At 44.5% G+C, this 23,180-nt stretch overlaps 1 protein-coding gene across 6 annotated transcripts in view; it reads right to left on the minus strand.

Moving 5' to 3' along the window:
* DACH2 (dachshund family transcription factor 2) overlaps nucleotides 1-23,180 on the minus strand; it is a 731,638-nt gene that overhangs the window by 173,108 nt on the left and 535,350 nt on the right. For 5 of the 6 annotated variants that reach the window (XM_063938387.1, XM_063938386.1, XM_063938385.1 and 2 more), the window contains 2 exons: nucleotides 2,933-2,974; nucleotides 186-281 (listed from right to left, as the gene is read on the minus strand). In XM_063938387.1, coding sequence (XP_063794457.1) covers nucleotides 186-281; nucleotides 2,933-2,974 — 138 coding nt within the window. The remainder of the gene's footprint in view (nucleotides 1-185; nucleotides 282-2,932; nucleotides 2,975-23,180) is intronic. The other variant, XM_063938388.1, reaches the window with a different exon arrangement.

The raw sequence follows: 23,180 nt of genomic DNA on the forward strand, positions 1-23,180 counted from the left end.
AATATTTCCTCCATCTTGTTCTTAGAGGAGGTGAAGTGTAATGTGGGCGGTTTAATATATGCAAAATGATAAGCCAGTATTTACAACCACCCTATGTGGTACACACAACATCAACACCAGTTTTGCGGGACTGTCACTTTAAAAAAATAAAAGTACAATTTCCTCTGGCCCATCGGCCTACTCACGGTTACCGATGTATAACCTGCCACCACGATGTCCCCGCCACGCAGGTGGCGTCTGGTGTAGTTCAAGCAGCGAAGTCCCCGTACAGGGCCACCAAACTGTAACAAGGTCGCCGTTAAAGTCAGGACACAGCAGGCAGTATGCAGAGTTTGTGCGAGTATTTAATAGCAGCAAACTAACTTCACGCCGAACAAAAGAAACACATTTTCCAATCCATGGTCCGTACGCACGGTCTCTCAGTGTCTCCGGGCACTGATGGGCCAAGTCCCTAGCACTAGGGAAAATGTTCCCTGCTCACTGGGCGCTTATCGGCACCAGTGCCCCCGAGCAGTAGACTATGCAGGGTTTAAATCCCTGCCAGTACAATTAGACCAATTCCCACTCCTCAGAGACCCTATCCATGCTTTGCACTAAACCAGGTTCTTTTACCTGGCTACAAAGCACTTTCTCCTGAGACTGGACGGTTTTTCTTTAACCCTCTACAGGGATACAGGGAAGTTGGGACCAGGGAAATACTGCATTCCCTAGTGAAACTAACCCTGTCATCACAATATTATATATATATATATATATATATATATATATATATATATATACACACACATACATACACAAATACACATTCTATTGGGTGTCACAGTGCTTACCATTGCTGGAGCAGAAATGCTAAGCACTGGCCTACCACATATATATATATATATATATATATATATATATACATACACACATACACACAATGTTGTCTGACCTGAGCCCTATTATCAGTGTGGAGTTTGTATGTCCTCCCCATGCGCAGAAACACCTGGCAGTATAGTTTACACGTTCTCCGCTAATGAAAAAAGTGCACTAGTACAGGCTTGAAGCTTCTCTGAGACAGCCTCTCGGGTAGTGGGTAATGAATAAACTGCCCTGAAATCGGCATAAATAACATAAGCTAACCGTAGGTATAATTATCGCCTTTTTAGTAAATAGGCCCCTTAATGCCTTGATGTTTACACTTCTATATTTTAAGTCTATATTTTGAATGGCACGACAGCCAGGAAAACACTTTCTTCCTGCACATAAATATGAACGTAACAAAAAAAAAAAGAAAAAGAAAATGTGCGAATGTGATGCGTAACAACAGCCTCTCTGGGTCACCTGTATGACGCGGTCAGTGAAGAGCAAATGTGTATCAATAACGCTTTATTAGTAAATTATAGGTTCCTAGGTCCATAGACTACGTGAGCAGAGACGTTACCAGTTACAGCCTGTCACCATTGTGTCTCACGTTAGATTTAGTTCTGAGAGGGGCCGCCGTCTCCCCCGGCGATGGTAAGGTGTCTTCTACACAAGTTAGATGCTACTATTTATGAATCCATATGGAACGACAGATGTCTGCGCAGACACACTGTGGGAAACATTTCATTTCCAGCCATAATCCTGCCGCTGTGTCAGCAGCTTTCTGCCGTCCCCCCTCCTACTTGCGAGCGAGTAAACCGTACAAACCAACATTAACGCTTCATTAATATTTATATACTGTAAAATACACCATTAACAAAACAAAAAAAAATCATTGTAGATGTGCGCGACTGTTAGATCCCATTCATCACAGAGGATTTCAAAGGACAAAAGGAACAGCTCAGTTTAAAGTGTTGGGTTTCCATTTACACGTGGTATAAACTTAAAAGGCGCACACACACAAAAGTCCCCATCGCAGGTTGCTAAGGTGTCACACCCCACCAAGAAGATTTCCTGATGATATCATGTAAAGGTTTCACACCCCACTCACAAAGATTTCCTGACAACATCATGTAAAGGTTTCACACCCCACTCACAAAGATTTCCTGACGACATCATGTTAAGGTTTCCCACCCCACTCACAAAGATTTCCTGACATCATCATGTTAAGGTTTCACACCCCACTCACAAATATTTCCTGACAACATCATGTTAAGGTTTCACACCCCACTCACAAAGATTTCCTGATGATATCATGTTAAGGTTTCCCACCCCACTCACAAAGATTTCCTGATGACATCATGTTAAGGATTCACACCCCACCCCCAAAGATTCCCGACGACATCATTCATAAAAACAAAAGACATGGGTATCACATATTAGGTCGCTTGTGACATCAGACACAACACTTATGGTCAGATTCAATTAGGTTCATTACATATAGCACGACTTTCGTGCCTGGAGCTATTCAATTACAAGCCCCTTTTCTTGTGCTGTAAATCCACAGTAAACAGGTGTTAACCTTTAGTTTCCCGGGTTAATGTGTTTGGCCACGGATATCTGTTAGAGCTTTAGGAGGGCGTGAACAGAAATATGCATTAAGTGGAGCCGGCGAGCTTATTTTATTGCAGGTTGCAATTGAATAGCTCCATGCAATGCTTTTAGGCTAATTCAAGCTTTGAAGTTAATTGAATCCAGCCCTTATAACATTACTACATCACTAATCACTGACATTGCACAGCAACGTCTACAACACGAATAACCACATCAGCCATCGCACGTTAATATCATAAGCAATAAACCTACAAAAGTCTTAGATTTATATTAAAGGCATGTGTTGCTGAATGCATATAATTATATTTTATTGCTCTGATTTTTTTCTCTGTTGTTGAAAGCTAAATGGGTCACCCAAGTCTACCAAAGAACCTCACCCCCCCGGGACGCCACCCGTCACTGCGACCAGGTCCACAAAGGAAATAAATGTACAAAATAGCTTAGTAAGAAATTGATAAGTTCAAAGTGTACCTACCATTAGCAGGTCCAAATCTATACTTAGCAAGGCCAGCCGTTACTAAAAGTGGAGAGAGAAAGGACATGGTTTAAAATCCAGCTTTTCAGATTTAAAACACACTTCACATACTGTAAATAACCAGCCCATGGACTAGAATGGCAGAAAAAAGCCCCTCTCACACCCCCCTATGTAACAGTAACGGGGGCAGTTTACCCCTTCCTCCTGTTCTCGCCTATCGTCAGCCAGCCTGGACTGGGTACATTGACTCTCTGCATCCAAATATCAATTATACAACCTCCATCTGACTTCTGGGTAACACAGGGCCACCCCTAATACATAGCAGCCAATCCTAGGCCTAATCTATATATAGATGGTCACTTCTGCAGAGGTGAGCCCAAAATCATTATTCATTAATAAGAGGTTCATAAGACCCTATGTTATTCAGTCAGTAGCCCCCCATGCTAGCCATCTAGGAACATGCTCTATGATATGGTGACAACACACAATCACAGTGACAGTTCCCCAGGGTACTCAGTTCTGTACAGACTATAAAGTGAGGCAGTAGTAGTTACAAAAAGCCACAACACTGTAACACACAAAGGGGGGTATTCAATTAAGTGCCGTTTTTTCGACTGGTCACACAGGGTATTCAATTGCGGGCATTTTCTCCCTTTTTTTAATTCATTTTCGCCCATGCCTTTTCACTTTTTTTCTTGTTGAATCTGCATAGGCGAAAAATTGCACCAAAAACGGGTGAAAACACCCGCAAATTTGCCAAAACACGTGTATCAGCGCCGAATTTGCCAATAAACGTGGTTCTTGCCAGTGCCGGATTTTTCGACCAGTTGAAAAAACAGCACGGGCACTGAATAGGTTGAATGTAAATTCGACCTAAAAATGGGCGAAAAGTGACTTTGACTGGTCGAAAAAACAGCACTATTTGAATACCCCTCATAGACACTTACTAGCCACCCACCCAAGTGCAGTTATGGGGAGGGTTCCCTGTACAACAGATAACTATATATCCCATACCTTCTCATGTATTGGATTGGTTGACCGCACCAACCAGACACGCTAATAATAATAATTCTTATTATTTTTGGACGTGAACAGCTACCGGCAGCGGCGCTGCAGTTCGCAGCTGAAAAAATTGTTTGGGAGTCCATAGACCACTTTTTGAGTTGCGTCCAGAAATTTAGTCTGGTTTAGCCATTTTACGCGGCTAAACCTGGCACTGTAAGGCACGATCAGCGTGATGATTTTTTTTTTTTTTTTAATATCGCCACCGCCGATCTCCCGTCACTTTAGACGGGAGATAGGGTGCAAAAAAACAACAACAATTGTATCACCTTGATTGAATCAGATTTGATAAACCAGATTGTGTAAACGTTTTAAAAAATTCAAGACACTCAACTGATATTATTATATGCTATTTAGGTTTCTTCTTTTATTGTGGTATAGTACATATTCATATTATTACTTAATTTTGCACTAGGCAGCCTACTATCAGATGTTATGAAACAAGAGGTCCCAGTAAATTCAAGACTGGATGTAGTTTCACAATAGTTAGAGGAACAGGCTCCCTATGACTTGCCATCCACAGAAAGCAAGGGGGAGGGGGGGTAGTTATGGCCGTGCAAATGAGATTTGCAGCGTTTCTACTCCCAACCCAACATCGGCTGGAAGGTGGAGCGCCAGGCCGCAGGCCTGTGCTTCATTCCCCTCTACCTAGATGGGGAGGGCAGAGCTGCGCACCCGGTGTCCTGTTCCCCCTATAGCCTACACAGTGCATGGGACGGGTATTGCGGCGGTGTACACTGAACCTCTCATCACCTGACAGGTTGCACAGTGCACGCTGCTCCCAAAATTGGTTAAAGACAGAAACATTATTTAATTAGAACTCACCCCCCCCAAAAAAATTAAAATAAATAAATAAAAAATAACAATTCTAATTCCCCATACTGAGCGGCTCTTTTGGTGCAGAACTATTTACTATTCAAGAGTTAATTGGTGTCATAATTGAAAAAATAGGGGTTTATACCCTGAAAGTGGACCACACATAATTAGCAATGTGGTTTATGATGTAGGATGAATACGGACATCTGTTGAATCCATTTTCTTTGAATCATTTATAATTATATCCGCTTGTGTGGAGAAATGTTATTTCCCTTTAGTGGGAACTCCCGAGGTCCTGCGACTCCCAGCGCCAGCTACTGACCCGTGTTTCATTTCCTATACATTTGTGTTGGGTTTTTGGGTGTTAGTGACCGGTGCTTCGTTGTTGTAAGGAGCCGGGTGTAGAAATAACATCTGCTACAATGATACTTTGTGCGCTAGTAACCACAATCACGCTGCGCAAAAGACGCTGCCATTAGAGGAGCGCCCCCAGTCATAGACCCCATATATTCTAGGGGAGACCAGAGCCGGCCTGTAGGTAAAATGCCTGGATCCTACTAAACACAAGGAAAGGTAATAGTCAGGGGGAGCCCCCCACAGTCCTATTAGAGGAGACAGCGAGGGGATGGACACAACAGTATATAAAATTAAATACATTTGAAACTCAGGTGGTCCATACGGGAACGGGCCTGAACGTTGCTGACAACCAGCTGCAGATTTAAGGGGTCTGGTTATGAAGTCTAGAAACACGTGGAATCCGCTGGTCTTAATAGGTCTAATTAGTAAATCCTAACGAGGAGATATTATTAGGCAAATTATTGCTGCAGACCAATCTCTCTATAATTATCCATGAGGACTGTGTCCCGAGCCCTGATGGATAGTCCCAACTCCTGGTGCTCTTAGCCGCATTCGGCTGTAGGCTACGGTTTCTCTGGTCACATCTCCGAATCCCTTCCCAGAGTTCCGCATTTAGGGGTGGTTCAGCCGGGCCAAAACCCAGAAGTAAAGTTATGCTGTACACTGTGTGCTGGGATGGGCTCTTATCGAAGCCTATGGCCCTCATTCCGAGTTGTTTGCTCTGTAATTTTCTTCGCATCGCATCGATTTTCCGCTAATTGCGCATGCGCAATGTTCGCACTGCGACTGCGCTAAGTAAATTTGCTAAGAAGTTTGGTATTTTACTCACGGCATTACAAGGTTTTTTCCTCGTTCTGGTGATCATAGTGTGATTGACAGGAAGTGGGTGTTTCTGGGCGGAAACTGGCCGTTTTATGGGTGTGTGTGAAAAAACGCTGCCGTTTCTGGGAAAAACGCGGGAGTGGCTGAAGAAACGGGGGAGTGTCTGGGCGAACGCTGGGTGTGTTTGTGACGTCAAACCAGGAACGACAAGCACTGAACTGATCACACTGGAAGAGTAAGTCTCGAGCTACTCAGAAACTGCACAGAAAAATCTTTTCGCATTATTGCGATTACTCTGTTCGCAATTCTGCTAAGCTAAGATACACTCCCAGAGGGCGGCGGCTTAGCGTGTGTAGTGCTGTGAAAAGCGGCTAGCGAGCGAACAACTCGGAATGAGGGCCTATGTCCCAGCAATGAAAATAAGATTTTAAACCTACCGGTAAATCTTTTTCTCCTAGTCCGTAGAGGATGCTGGGGACTCCGTAAGGACCATGGGGTTTAGACGGGCTCCGCAGGAGATATGGGCACTATAAAGAACTTTAGATGGGTGTGCACTGGCTCCTCCCTCTATGCCCCTCCTCCAGACATAAGTTAGAGAACTGTGCCCAGAGGAGACGGACAGTACGAGGAAAGGATTTTTGTTAATCTAAGGGCAAGATTCATACCAGCCCACACCATCCACACTGTATAACCTGGAATATACGCAACCAGTCAACAGTATGAACAAAAACAGCATCAGCCAAAGACTGATCTCAACTGTAAAATAACCCTTATGTTAGCAATAACTATATATAAGTCTTGCAGAAATATGTCCGCACTGGGACGGGCGCCCAGCATCCTCTACGGACTAGGAGAAAAAGATTTACCGGTAGGTTTAAAATCTTATTTTCTCTTACGTCCTAGAGGATGCTGGGGACTCCGTAAGGACCATGGGGATTATACCAAAGCTCCAGACCGGGCGGGAGAGTGCGGATGACTCTGCAGCCCCGATTGAGCAAACACGAGGTCCTCCTCAGCCAGGGTATCAAACTTGTAAAATTTAGAAAAAGTGTTTGAACCCGACCAAATCGCCGCTCGGCAAAGCTGTAATGCCGAGACGCCTCGGGCAGCCGCCCAAGAAGAGCCCACCTTCCTAGTGGAATGGGCCTTTACTGAATTTGGTAACGGCAATCCAGCCGTAGAATGAGCCTGCTGAATCATGTTACAGATCCAGCGAGTAATAGTCTGCTTAGAAGCAGGAGCGCCAACCTTGTTGGCTGCATACAGGACAAACAGTGCCTCTGTTTTCCTAACCCGAGCTGTCCTGGTTACATATATTTTTAAGGCCCTGACTACATCAAGGGACTTGGAATCCTCCAAGTCCTTTGTAGCCACAGGTACCACAATAGATTGGTTCATATTAAACGATGAAACCAACTTAGGCAAAAATTGAGGACGAGTCCTTAATTCTGCTCTATCCACATGGAAAATCAGATAGGGGCTTTTGTGAGACAAAGCCGCCAATTCAGACACCCGCCTTGCAGATGCCAAGGCCAACAACATGACCACCTTCCAAGTGAGAAATTTCAATTCAACCGTTTGAAGAGGTTCAAACCAGTGAGATTTTAGGAACTGTAACACCACGTTAAGGTCCCATGGTGCCACTGGAGGCACAAAAAGGAGGCTGGATGTGCAGCACTCTCTTTACAAAAGTCTGGACTTCTGGGAGAGAAGCCAATTCCTTCTGAAAGAATATTGACAGGGCCGAAATCTGCACCTTAATGGAGCCTAACTTCAGGCCTATATCCACTCCTGTCTGTAGAAAGTGGAGAAAACGGCCCAGATGGAAAACTTCCGTAGGAGCATTCTTGGCTTCACACCAAGATACATATTTTCTCCAGATACGGTGATAATGTTTCGCTGTCACCTCCTTTCTAGCCTTCATCAGAGTAGGGATGACTACTTCTGGAATGCCTTTCCCCGCTAGGATTCGGTGTTCAACCGCCATGCTGTCAAACGTAACCGCGGTAAGTCTTGGAACACGCAGGGCCCCTGTTGCAACAGGTCCTCCCTGAGAAGAAGAGGCCACGGATCTTCTGTGAGCATTTCCTGAAAAGCGGAATACCAGGCCCTTCGAGGCCAATCTGGAACAATGAGTATTGTCTGCACTCTTTTCCGTCTTATGATTTTCAATATCTTTGAGATGAGTGGAAGAGGAGGGAACACACAGACCGACTGAAACACCCACGGTGTCACCAGGGCGTCCACAGCTACTGCCTGAGGGTCCCTTGACCTGGCACAATACCTCCGAAGCTTCTTGTTGAGGCGTGACGCCATCATGTCTATTTGAGGAAGTCCCCACTGACTTGTTATCTCTGCAAAAACTTCTTGATGAAGTCCCCACTCTCCTGGATAGAGATCGTGTCTGCTGAGGAAGTCTGCTTCCCAGTTGTCCACTCCCGGAATGAAGACTGCTGCCAAAGCGCTTATGTGATTTTCCGCCCAGCGCAGAATCCTGGTGGCTTCCGCCATTGCCACTCTGCTCCTTGTTCCGCCTTGGCGGTTTACATGAGCCACAGCTGTGACGTTGTCTGATTGAATCAGAACCGGTAGGTCGCGAAGAAGATTCTCCGCTTGACGTAGGCCGTTGTATATGGCCCTCAATTCCAGTACGTTGATGTGTAGACGAGCCTCCTGGCTTGACCATATCCCCTGAAAATGTCTTCCTTGTGTGACTGCTCCCCATCCTCGGAGGCTCGCATCCGTGGTTACCAGAACCCAGTCTTGAATGCCGAACCTGCGACCCTCTAGAAGGTGAGCACTCTGCAGCCACCATAGGAAAGACACCCTGGCCCTGGGGGACAGGCTTATTTTCTGATGAATTTGAAGATGGGACCCGGACCACTTGTCCAGAAGGTCCCACTGAAACGTCCTCGCATGAAACCTGCCGAAGGGGATGGCCTCGTAGGTCGCCACCATCTTTCCCAGTACTCTAGTGCATTGATGTACCGACACTCTTTTCGGTTTTTACAGGTCTCTGACCATGTTCTGGATTTCCTGGGCTTTTTCCATTGGGAGAAAAACCCTCTTTTGTTCCGTGTCCAGAATCATGCCTAAGAACGATAGCCGAATTGTTGGAACCAACTGTTACTTTGGTAGATTCAGAATCCAGCCATGTTGCTGCAGCACTCTCAGTGAGAGCGCCACGCTTTTCAGCAACTGATCTCTCGATCTCGCCTTTATCAGAAGATCGTCCAAGTACGGGATAATTGTGACTCCCTGCCTGCGCAGGAGCACCATCATTTCCGCCATTACCTTGGTGAAAATCCTCGGGGCCATGGAAAGCCCAAACGGCAACGTCTGAAACTGGTAATGACAGTCCTGTACAGCGAATCTCAGGTACGCCTGATGAGGGGGATATATGGGGACATGAAGGTATGCGTCCTTTATGTCCAGTGACACCATAAGTTCCCCCCCCCCCCCCTTTCCAGGCTGGAGATAACTGCCCGAAGCGATTCCATCTTGAATTTTAACTTTTTCAAGTACAGGTTTAGGGATTTCAAATTTAGAATGGGTCTGACCGAGCCATCCGTTTTCGGGACCACAAATAGGGTTGAATAGTACCCCTTCCCCTGTTGAACTAGGGGAACCTCGACAACCACTTGTTGTTGACACAGTTTTTGAATTGCAGCTAAAACTATCTCCCTCTCTGGGGGAGAAGCCGGTAGAGCCGATCTGAAAAACCGGCGAGGAGGCATGTCTTCGAAGGCTAGCTTGTAGCTTTGGGATACAATGTCCATTGCCCAAGGATCCACGTCTGACTGAACTCAGACGTGGCTGAAGAGTCGAAGACGTGCCCCCACCGGCACAGACTCCATCAGTGGAGCCCCAGTGTCATGCGGTGGATTTAGTAGAAGCCGGGGAGGACTTCTGCTCCTGGGAACTAGCCGTAGCAGGCTGCTTTTTCGCTCTTCCCTTACCTCTGGCGAGGAAGGAAGAGCCCCGACCTCTTCTGGACTTATGCGACCGAAAGGACTGCATCTGATATTGCGGCGTTTTCTTTTGCTGTGGGGAAACATAAGGTAAAAAAGTAGATTTGCCCGTGGTAGCTGTGGAAACCAGGTCCGTGAGACCTTCCCCAAATAAATTTTCACCTTTGTAAGGCAAAACTTCCATATGCTTCTTTGAGTCGGCATCACCCGTCCATTGGCGGGTCCACAGGGCTCGCCTAGCAGAAATCGCCATGGCGTTGGCTCTCGAACCTAGCAGACCAACGTCTCTCTGAGCGTCTCTCATATATAAGACTGCGTCTTTAATGTGACCTAAGGTCAATAAAATGGTATCCCTATCCAGGGTATCAATGTCAGCTGACAAGGTATCCGTCCAAGCCGCAACAGCGCTACAAACCCAAGCCGACGCTATTGCCGGTCTGAGCAAGGCTCCCATATGTGTATAAATAGATTTTAAGGTAGTTTCCTGTCTGCGATCAGCAGGATCCTTGAGGGTGGCCGTGTCTGGAGATGACCGCGCCACATTTTTGGACAAGCGCGTTAACGCCTTGTCCACCCTGGGTGAGGATTCCCACCGTAACCTCGCCTGCGCAGGGAAAGGATACGCCATAAGAATTCTTTTGGGAATCTGCAGTTTCTTGTCTGGAGTTTCCCAAGCCTTTTCAAATAACGCGTTCAGCTCATGAGATGGGGGAAAGGTTACCTCAGGTTTCTTTTCCTTAAACATGTGTACCCTCTTGTCAGGGACAGAGGGGTCATCAGTGATATGTAAAACATCCTTTATTGCAATAATCATATAATGAATACTTTTGGCCACCCTTGGGTGTAACCTAGCATCATCGTAGTCGACACTGGAATCAGAATCCGTGTCGGTATCGGTGTCTGTTACTTGGGACAGGGGACGTTTCTGAGACCCTGAAGGGCCCTGTGACACAGTCAAAGCCATGGATTGACTCCCTGTTCTATCCCTGGACTCTGCTATGTCCAACCTCTGATGTAATAAAGACACATTTGCATTTAAAACATTCAGCATATCCATCCAATCATGTGTCGGCGTTGCCGACGGAGACACCACAATCATCTGCTCCACCTCCTCCTTAGATGAGCCTTCCGCTTCCGACATGCCGATACACACGTACCGACACCCCCACACACTCAGGGATATATCTATATGGAGACAGTCCCCCAATAAGGCCCTTTGGAGAGACAGAGAGAGAGTATGCCAGCACACACCCAGCGCCAACTGACACTGGAAACCAAATTCCCACACAAAATAGCGCTTTTATATAAATATATAAATATACACTCACTGCGCCAAAAGTGCCCCCACCCCTCTTTTTTGCCCTCTGTCACCGTGTTCAGCAGGGGAGAGTCCGGGGAGCCAGCTTCTCTGCAGTGTGCTGTGGAGAAAATGGCGCTGGTTAGTGCTGGAGGATCAAGCTCTGCCCCCCTCAGCGGCGGGCTTCGGTCCCGCTCAAATTTTCTATACTGGCGTTGGATTCTATAATATAGTGCCTCCGCAGCCTCTATATATATATTATTAGTTAGTCCCAAGAGGTTTATAATTGCTGCCCAGGGCGCGGGGCACCCTTCAGTGCCCGCTGTGTGTGTTGTGTGTGGGAGCAATGGCACGCAGCGTTACCGCTGAGCATTACCTCAGAGAAGATCTGAAGTCTTCAGCCGCCTTTGAAGTCTTCTTTCTTCTTATACTCACCCGGCTTCTATCTTCCGGCTCTGTGAGGAGGACGGCGGCGCGGCTCCGGGACGAACGGCGAGGGTGAGACCTGCGTTCCGACCCTCTGGAGCTAATGGTGTCCAGTAGCCTCATTTAAGTAGGTCTGCTTCTCTCTCCTCAGTCCCACGATGCAGGGAGCCTGTTGCCAGCAGTGCTCCCTGAAAATAAAAAACCTAACAAAATTATTTTTCAGAGAAACTCAGGAGAGCTCCCCTGTAGTGCATCCAGTCTCCTCTGGGCACAGGATCTAACTGAGGTCTGGCGGAGGGGCATAGAAGGAGGAGCCAGTGCACACCCATCTAAAGTTCTTTATAGTGCCCATGTCTCCTGCGGAGCCCATCTATACCCCATGGTCCTTACAGAGTCCCCAGCATCCTCTAGGACGTAAGAGAAAGAAACTTTTCTTAATATTGCGAAACGCGTTAGTATGAAATAATATTTTGATGACCCGGCTGCCACCGGTGATAAACAGACCCCTTTATTCAACCACCATGCACACACACCATTAAAACTACTTGTCAGAAGCCAATTAATCTTCCCGTAAATCTTTGGTCCACGGGAGAAACCTGGGGCGCCCACAGAAAGCACATATGAGCTACATGTGTCAGTATCAAAACTAAAGGGCAGATGTACTAAACCGTGGAGAGAGATAAAGTACCAACCAACCAGCTCCTGTCATTTTTCAAACACAGATGTACTTGTAGAAAGCTATTCTGCAGGCGCACGAAAGCTGTATATTATACAACCCACCATAGAAGGTAGGTTATTCCTCAAAGCACATACAGTAGGTATTTTTTACGACTGTTGATGTGACTAAGTTACAGTCCACGTGTCCTAATCTCACTTCATGTTTTCAGAAGCCCATTGATATCTCTGGTGGCGGCTGTCTTGCGAGCTGGCGCAGTGCGCTGTCCACAATCCCTGGCGCTGAGCTGATCCCGGGACTGTTGTATTGGACAGGTTATTGCACGCTACACAAGCAAACATGGGGGTCATCTTGTAGACTTGCGTTGATAACTCTCAATGAATATTCGTCTCTATTTAAAAGCAAGATGGCGGCCGGCGCAGGCAGATCTAGACCACTGCATCTATTGAACCATTTATACGTCAGAGGAATGTATCCATTTTAAGCTTCATTTGTCCACATAAAGAACACATTTGTAATTGGCTTTTGTAGAAATAAATAGCTCTTAAACAGGTTCCACCACGAAGCAGAAAATACAGAGCGCTGTTGTCAGAGCCGCGCTTATCACGCAACGCCCCATAACCCCAAATACAGAGAATGTTCCCGAGCAGATAGGAAACACAGCTTCCTGCCCCGGAGTAATTATTCCTACTTTATTAGGCCTTATTTTACAACTTTATAAAGCAGGTTATAAAGGACAGCGCGGCTATTATATCCTCCCCTGCTTAGACTTAATAAATATTACGTCCCTTGCTGTCCATTAAAAACAAATAGTGCAGAAAATAATAGAGGTTGTAATCTCCTGTATAGATGTAAAATAACCTTTATAAAATAGAGGCGTATAACAGTCAGGAACACATTACACCGGCGCAGTTTAATAAAATAGTGCCCCTCTTGCAGAATTAATCTTAAAATACTGACAATCCCAGCGGCTTTGCAAGTGTGTCCTTCTGTAAGGCCGAATAGCCGGTTAAAATGGCTAAATACATATATTTTTAGCAATGTTCTGTTTGCGTCCTAACAGATACACGGTTTGGAGCGAGTGTGTCTGGGGAGCCGTAAAGCTGCGGAGAAGCATATTTCTCACTGGTATTTTAGTACTTTGAAAATTCAATCACTGGGAAAATGTTTCGCTGTAAATATCTGGTGAGAGAGCAACAAAGCAATGTCTGTACACAGCACCTGCCTCAATAATCCGAAGGTTCAGGCGTACGCGGCAACAAATAACGGCCGGGCGGCTAATGTAAACTATTTATTATCATTATTTATCATTGCAGGATGGATCACTTAGAAATAGCGCGATTGAGATAAGCCTGGCTGCTGAATATGTCGCTTTCGTGCGTTTATTCAACTCGAATGTCTTTATCTCAATATTCCAGCGCATAGTGCAGGCGGAGCAGCGTAACAGGGCGTGGAGGCGTGGAATGTGGGGGCCCCTCTCATGCAAAGGTGAATGCTGAGTATTTCGAAATGTATACAAGTGGCACAGTATTTTACTTTATTAGCTGGGTTGTGTTACGTACTGGGATACGTACCACCTATCTGTCTATTACAAAATAATAATGATCAGAATCATTCATTTTCTGCAGGTGCAATTCTCACCATCTATAAGGAGTTCAAGTTTATTGAAAAGTGCACTTTTATCACCGTCTGTAAACCGGTCGAGATGGGGAATGTGGCGCTCCACCATTCGCCGAGGCTGTACAGTGTAGAACGAACGTAGCTACGCGGGTACAGGGCAATGTATCCCTAAACAATATGTAACGTGTTAGCCTTCATATTTTTTCGCTGTTTAAGCTCAGCGTCCAGATTTCGTAAATTATGCTGAGACACGAGAGAGATTGCAGCGATCTGCATTAGTAAATACGTCCCAGAGATATCAGCGATTCAGGGCTGAGGATAGTTTCTCCAAACATGTCGTACAGTAAATCCGCAGTGTTTCCAATAAAAAGGAGAGAGGATTGTGATACATACACAACAAGCTGGCCTATCCATACAACAAAATGTAATAAGATATTTCATATTCATATTTAAATTCTGCATTTAATCTGGTGACCAAGGGGGTCTGAACATTAATAGGTCACCAAGACCAGGTCCGGCAAAGCGCGGTGCTGCCTACGTAGCAAGGTTAGCAGCAATACAATTACCGCCACAATATTTCCATTATCGCAGTGTATCGATGACTATAATACTGCGCAAAAGTATTACGCAGTGTGTACGAATTAGAGATGAGCGGTTCAGTTCTTTTTGCCAAAGTAGCGCAAGTTCGGATTTACTTTATTGGCTATCCAAATAAACGTGCGCTAGACAGCCAATAAGATTACATATTGAGATCGGAACGTAACAGAGTAAATCCGAACGCTCACCACTAGCACAAATATCTGTGCGTATATATATTTATACTATTTACTCTGGCAGCCGACTTGCTTAATGTGTCTCTCTAACCTGAGAGCTCGACTCATCTAGATAGAGGCGATGAGCGATTGAAATAAATGTGGCCACGAAGGGCCGTCTCAATCAATGTACACTGTGAAAACAGCAATCATCCAACATTTATTAAGTTGATCATTGTCTGGGCACAGAACTTTCTCAAGGGTGAATTACGTCTTTCTCTGAATGGTGCCATTAATGTTCAGAATCTGCCATGCGATTGTTTTCCAATAATAAAATATGTCCTTGTTTTTCTGACCTGTGTTGTTCTGTTCTCTGTTCCTCGCTAGCAACCGCCGCTGATGCCAAATGACTTCTTCCTTCTGTCAATTTGCTAAGAAAACTTTGCTCTGTGAAGGACATTAACTTCCACGCTCAGAGGAGACGCAGCCCTAAACAGGCGCCTGACGAGGGACGGGGCTTGCAGAACAGCAGAGAACGGCAGTATATAATGGCGGACAGTCACAGTGACGCTCTAACTAGCTCTATCCTTCGGTGATAATCTCAGGGAATGCATACAAGTAAAAACAAGAACTAGACAGAAACAAGGATCGATAAAAAACAAACATTTCCAAAGCTCCACAAGGGGCACACAGGAAACCCGATAAGTGATCGATCTATAACTATAAGATTGCTTGCCATTGTCCCAATCTTTGTGCCCTGTCCCACCACAGTGGCAAACGCAAGATCTCTAGAGGGGGGTTTCTAAACACAGTCCACTGTATCCCACTTTGCGGAACATTGGAGCAAGTGTGGGAGTCGGGGGGAGCTGTAGAAGAACCTAGTAACGACCCTGGACGTTAATGTAAACATTGGTCTTTTATACACTGGATACTGTACGGAAATACAGTATTAATATTTAACACTATAGATGGTCTAGACTCTAGAGTATAGGCTGTATCAAACATTTAAATAATATAAATAAGAGGTCAGGAAAAGGTTAAACATTCCATAATAAATAAATACACAAACATAACCGAACCAGTACTGCATTTTCTAAGCACACATTCTCCCACCTCATGGTAAGGCGCCTGTCTCTTCTTCCTGGTAGCTAATCTTTGGACCAGTAACTAATTGAGGACTCAGATCCACAAACACAGCCAACTTGGTAGAAGTAACTACTACCACTGGGCATGTGCAGCAGCTCTGTCCCTTGCACTGCATGATGTGGTGGCAGCTCTAGTAATAATAATAATATTTTATATACCATTGCTGTTGTCATAATTTGAGTCACTTGCCAAGAGGAGGGGGGATTCCAGGCAACCGGAAGCCTCCTCCTGCGTTTGCCTATGCACCATTCCAATGCGCAATATCCCCAGGGACCCAGCTTAGTAGACAGTCAAAAGGTAATTTTTTAACTATCATCATGGTATATATACAGTATATATTTCAGCTGTAAAGTTTTTAAGTTGTTTTTTTTTTGCTGTTTTTAGTGACATCAGTCTTTTTCGCTATCAAATTGGACTAGCTTAAAATATATATTTTTTTTAATAAATTTAAGTCATCTTTAATACTTCAAGTTCCAATTTATGAACTTTTTGAAAGTCTGATTATACAGTCTCTCTCTTATTCCGGTGATTGAAAGTTATAAAATGCTCTTGTGTTTTTAATGTGAGCAATAAAGTGATGCAGATACCGGTGTAAGACCTGAATATGCTGGAATAACACAAGCGAAGAATAAAAATAACATATAATTGTAGACTACGCCCTCGGACGGGGCTATTAATCGGGGCAGTGAACTTCTGCAGGCGGCGAGTGTTCGCATTAGTTCTGCCTTAAGTAGGTTGAGTTTAACAGCCAAACGCTCGCTGCCGTCTATCCGAACATTAAAACCACCTTTCAAACTTCATTTTACAGAAAACTTAATGACCAGAACAAACTATCCAAGAAGAAGGAAGAAGAAAAAAAAAAAAAAAAGGGAAAAGTAATTATTTCGGCAGATGAAAGAAAACACTAAATTAACAATCCCTTTTAAGAGGAAGTTAAAACTCTTTTGTTTCTGAGAAACACGACTATTTATCAAGTTGGGAAAAAGTGCAGTAAAAAGTTAATAAAATGCATATTATACAGGATGACTTACTGTGCAAGTTCAAAGAGTAAATGTATACTTTGTATAAAGAACAAAAAAAAGCACCAACGTTAACGGGGAACAAATGATACAAATAAAACATATATATTCTATTATAGCTCATGTTCATTTCAAAAATAAAATAAAAATAAACCATATAAAAAGTTATATTGCATATCATAAAACTTTACACTTTGATAATGCTACAATTCCATCTAGGGCCGGCAAGTCCTATTAAAACGCCTTAGAATTGGCTAAAACGAAATTAAACGTAGATGAATTGTGAACTGTACGGTGTTTATTTTTAATCATTATATTTGACGTCTCAAATGATTTTATTTTATTTCTGCAAACGTTGACTTTTTGTGAAGGCAGGAGATAAAACCGCTCCTCTGAAGTCTATCAGATAACAGGAGAGTTACAGAGACCTCATACAACAGAGGAGAATAAAAGATATATGTAGAAAAAAAAACACAAAATGCTTTTATGTGCTTTGATCTTGAAATAAACAGAATGAAAGAGCTTTTACTGGTGATTCTCCCTGCGACCAATGGGGGTCTCTGTGGGTTTTCATTAGGTCTGGTGTAACCTGAGTGTTACAGAAACAAAGGTTTCTTAGATGTACATTTGAAGGGGCCAAGCAAACACGTTTAATAAGAATAAAATCAGGCAGAATACTCCGGCTGCTTTTTGAGAAATCATGAAAACTCCAAAGTAATTTGATGTGATTAGTGAGTAATCATCGCTGCGGAAAGGAGGGGAGGAAAAAAGACTCCGCGAGATAAATAAACTATTTTTTAATGAGAAAAAGAGTTTATGAGCTAGACTGTTTGGGTAACTAATGCATTAAGAAAACAAATTTACATAGATGTGACTATATTATGCAAAACAAATTGCTTTCAATAATTCATTAAGTTCAAAGCATATTCTCAGAATGAGCAGGAGACGGGCGCGTCTCTCTAACCAGCCGTCTCCGCCAAACGGGGAAAATTGCTGAATTGTTTTAGGATCAATGTAGCGCTAAACATGAAGTTTATTATGTAGTCACAGCGATTTATTTTATGTTAGTTAAGCTCTAGGAAACTGTACTAACTTGTAATCCTACCCCCTGCATAGTCATGTGCCACGTCATCTACCTGCCACTCGTGCCCACGTCATCTACTTGCCACTCATGCCCACGTCATTTACCTGCCAACCCCTGCCCACGCCATCTACCTGCCAACCCCTGCCCACGTCATCTACCTGCCAACCCCTGCCCACGTCATCTACCTGCCACCCGTGCCCACGTCATCTACCTGCCAACCCCTGCACACGTCATCTACCTGCCAACCCCTGTCCACGTCATCTACCTGCCAACCCCTGCCCACGTCATCTACCTGCCATCTGTGCCCACGTCATCTACCTGCCACCCGTGCCCACGTCATCTACCTGCCACCTTCTGCTCGCTCCACACCAGGACCAGTGGCCTGATTGGTGCATGCGAGATTATCAGAAACAAAAAATAAATGTTAAAAACAATGGGGTCTCTTTATCCGTGGGCTAAGTGTTCAACCTGGATAGGGCTTGTTATTGTATGTATGTGAAAAGGGTTACCAACGGCTGGTGGTTCCTTCCCGCGAGCACCCCATGGTACGCAGTACCGGCACCTGTTTTTTGGGGCAATTTATCATTGTTATACCTAGTTCTGGAGGTTGGTAATCAATGAAATCATTTCAGAAATGGATAAGTGTCTGAAGAGCTGTCCAGTGTGGATACTGCAATAACTATTGCACCTTCTGGTGAGTATTAGGACATATATTCTAAATCCGGTTACCTTTTCTCATAGAGAAGCATTGCCGCCAACATTAGCTGGTCCGTCATTTATGTGACTAGTCAGAAGGAATTGCAGAGGAATTCTCATTCAATGGTACTAGCCACCAAATATTTGGAGGCAGAGTGGTTTACCAATGTCACTCCTTACCATATATCACCATCATGTCCCCATTATGTCGGAGAGAAGTCTACCAATGTCACTCCCTACCATATATCACCACCATGTCCCCATTATGTTGGCAAGAAGTCTACCAATGTCAGTTCCTACCATATATCACCATCATGTCCCCATTATGTCGGAGAGAAGTCTACCAATGTCACTCCCTACCATATATCACCACCATGTCCCCATTATGTTGGCAAGAAGTCTACCAATGTCAGTTCCTACCATATATCACCATCATGTCCCCATTATGTCGGAGAGAAGTCTACCAATGTCAGTTCCTACCATATATCACCACCATGTCCCCTTTATGTTGGAGGGAGAAGTCTACCAGGTACCGTACCATGTCTTTAAGATCTAGCTCCATGTGTATAATCTACAGTATACCAGGATTCTCCTTCCCATCGATCCTTATGGAATCTAGTCTTTAGATTGGCAGTAAGTAGGTCGACATGACTTTTTCACATTTTTATTTTTTTGAACTTTTTCATATTTTACGATCCATGTGGACTACAATTGGGAATGGTAACTTAGCCCGAAGCATGGTGAGCGAAGAAGATGCACTAATTGGGGTTCCCTGTCACTGTACGGAGAAAACAACACCAAAAAAGTAAAAAAAACCTCTTGTCGACCTAGAAACCATGTTGAACGAAGTCTAATCTACCTAACATACCACACCTGATCCTTATATGGATATCTGCTCTTTAAGATTAATCCAAAAGCAAAAAAAAAAAAAAAACACATGAAATACAGCTCCTAATGAATCAAACAAAACCTGAACTACATTTCCAACCACTGGAAGAAATCCTTCCGATGTCCCATATCACATTTACACAACATGTCCAGGAGATGGAATTTGTAAATGAATAAGATCATTAATGAGAGTGAGCTATAAAAGCATTTCACCAGAAGACTCTGATACCTACATGGCCCGTCCCACCTCACTGCCCTGCCCTGCTGTACATGACTTCTATATTATCATCACCAATGGCATCACTGCCCTGCTGTATGTGACTTCTCTATTATCATCACCAAAGGCATCACTGCCCTGCTGTATGTGACTTCTCTATTATCATCACCAATGGCATCACTGCCCTGCCCTGCTGTACATGACTTCTATATTATCATCACCAATGGCATCACTGCCCTGCTGTATGTGACTTCTATATTATCATCACCAATGGCATCACTGCCCTGCTGTATGTGACTTCTCTATTATCATCACCAATGGCATCACTGCCCTGCTGTATGTGACTTCTCTATTATCATCACCAATGGCATCACTGCCCTGCCCTGCTGTACATGACTCTATATTATCCTCACCAATGGCATCACTGCCCTGCTGTATGTGACTTCTCTATTATCATCACCAATGGCATCACTGCCCTGCTGTATGTGACTTCTCTATTATCATCACCAATGGCATCACTGCCCTGCCCTGCTGTACATGACTTCTATATTATCCTCACCAATGGCATCACTGCCCTGCTGTATGTGACTTCTCTATTATCATCACCAATGGCATCACTGCCCTGCTGTATGTGACTTCTCTATTATCATCACCAATGGCATCACTGCCCTGCCCTGCTGTACATGACTTCTATATTATCATCACCAATGGCATCACTGCCCTGCCGTATGTGACTTCTATATTATCCTCACCAATGGCATCACTGCCCTGCCCTATGTGACTCCTATATTATCATCACCAATGGCATCACTGCCCTGCCCTGCTGTATGCGACTTCTATATTGTCCTCACCAATGGCATCACTGCCCTGCCCTGCTGTGACTCCTATATTATCATCACCAATGGCATCACTGCCCTGCTGTACATGACTTCTATATTATCATCACCAATGGCATCACTGCCCTGCTGTATGTGACTTCTCTATTATCATCACCAATGGCATCACTGCCCTGCTGTATGTGACTTCTCTATTATCATCACCAATGGCATCACTGTCCTGCCCTGCTGTGACTCCTATATTATCACCACCAATGGCATCACTGCCCTGCCCTGCTGTATGTGACTTCTCTATTATCATCACCAATGGCATCACTGCCCTGCCCTGCTGTATGTGACTTCTACATTATCATCACCAATCTATATTATCATCACCAATCTATATTATCATCACCAAATGGCATCACTGCCCTGCCCTGCTGTACATGACTTCTATATTATCATCACCAAATGGCATCACTGCCCTGCCCTGCTGTACATGACTTCTATATTATCATCACCAATGGCATCACTGCCCTGCTGTATGTGACTTCTCTATTATCATCACCAATGGCATCACTGCCCTGCTGTATGTGACTTCTCTATTATCATCACCAATGGCATCACTGCCCTGCTGTATGTGACTTCTCTATTATCATCACCAATGGCATCACTGCCCTGCTGTATGTGACTTCTATATTATCATCACCAATGGCATCACTGCCCTGCTGTATGTGACTTCTCTATTATCATCACCAATGGCATCACTGCCCTGCCCTGCTGTACATGACTTCTATATTATCCTCACCAATGGCATCACTGCCCTGCTGTATGTGACTTCTCTATTATCATCACCAATGGCATCACTGCCCTGCTGTATGTGACTTCTCTATTATCATCACCAATGGCATCACTGCCCTGCCCTGCTGTACATGACTTCTATATTATCATCACCAATGGCATCACTGCCCTGCTGTATGTGACTTCTATATTATCCTCACCAATGGCATCACTGCCCTGCCCTGCTGTATGTGACTTCTACATTATCATCACCAATCTATATTATCATCACCAATGGCATCACTGCCCTGCTGTATGTGACTTCTCTATTATCATCACCAATGGCATCACTGCCCTGCTGTATGTGACTTCTCTATTATCATCACCAATGGCATCACTGCCCTGCTGTATGTGACTTCTATATTATCATCACCAATGGCATCACTGCCCTGCTGTATGTGACTTCTCTATTATCATCACCAATGGCATCACTGCCCTGCTGTATGTGACTTCTATATTATCATCACCAATGGCATCACTGCCCTGCTGTATGTGACTTCTCTATTATCATCACCAATGGCATCACTGCCCTGCTGTATGTGACTTCTATATTATCCTCACCAATGGCATCACTGCCCTGCCCTGCTGTATGTGACTTCTCTATTATCATCACCAATGGCATCACTGCCCTGCCCTGCTGTATGTGACTTCTCTATTATCATCACCAAATGTCATTACTGCCCTGCCCTGCTGTACATGACATATATTATCATCACCAATGGCATCACTGCCCTGCTGTATGTGACTTCTCTATTATCATCACCAATGGCATCACTGCCCTGCTGTATGTGACTTCTCTATTATCATCACCAATGGCATCACTGCCCTGCTGTATGTGACTTCTATATTATCACCAATGGCATCACTGCCCTGCTGTATGTGACTTCTCTATTATCATCACCAATGGCATCACTGCCCTGCTGTATGTGACTTCTCTATTATCATCACCAATGGCATCACTGCCCTGCTGTATGTGACTTCTCTATTATCATCACCAATGGCATCACTGCCCTGCTGTATGTGACTTCTATATTATCATCACCAATGGCATCACTGCCCTGCCCTGCTGTATGTGACTTTTATATTATCATCACCAATGGCATCACTGCCATGCCCTGCTGTATGGCATTTACTATCATGACCATATGGAGATCTGAGGTCTCTTGGGAGGCATATATGCTGTAGTTTGTGACCAGTTAGGCCAGCTACAGTCAGAAGTCCATCTACCTACCGCGATGTGCATGCACCATGAGGGCACAAGAGCAACCAATCACACATCCCATAAATCCTCCTAGTGAGAACCAAATATGAGGATCCAGCTCTCCGAGGCCCCCATGCTAACCACGGTCCCACCATGCTACCCTGATGACCCAGGATACGATAATATAGCTCTAAGATTCTTTTTGGCCACAAAAGCAGAATCTCCTTACAAATTATTGTGACAGCAAAAGACAAGTTTCCTACACAGCTTTGAATCTGGGAAATGTCACCTGGGCTCTGCCTAAAATAAAATCCATGAGGAATAACTCTGAAACCACGTTAGGTCAAAGTAAGACACGTGACGCTCGGCGGTGGTCACATGGTCAGTGGCGCACGGACGTAGCGGTGGCAAAATCCGGTGAATAACTGGTTACATTTTACCTGTGGAAAAAACTTCAACTTTTATTGCGCAAAATAAATATGTTGTTCTGGAAAGAAACTGATACATTTATTTTAAAGTGGGGGAAAAATGCCGTCTCTCAGG

Source organism: Pseudophryne corroboree, chromosome 8 (assembly GCF_028390025.1).
Source record: "Pseudophryne corroboree isolate aPseCor3 chromosome 8, aPseCor3.hap2, whole genome shotgun sequence".
Classification (NCBI taxonomy): Eukaryota; Metazoa; Chordata; class Amphibia; order Anura; family Myobatrachidae; genus Pseudophryne; species Pseudophryne corroboree.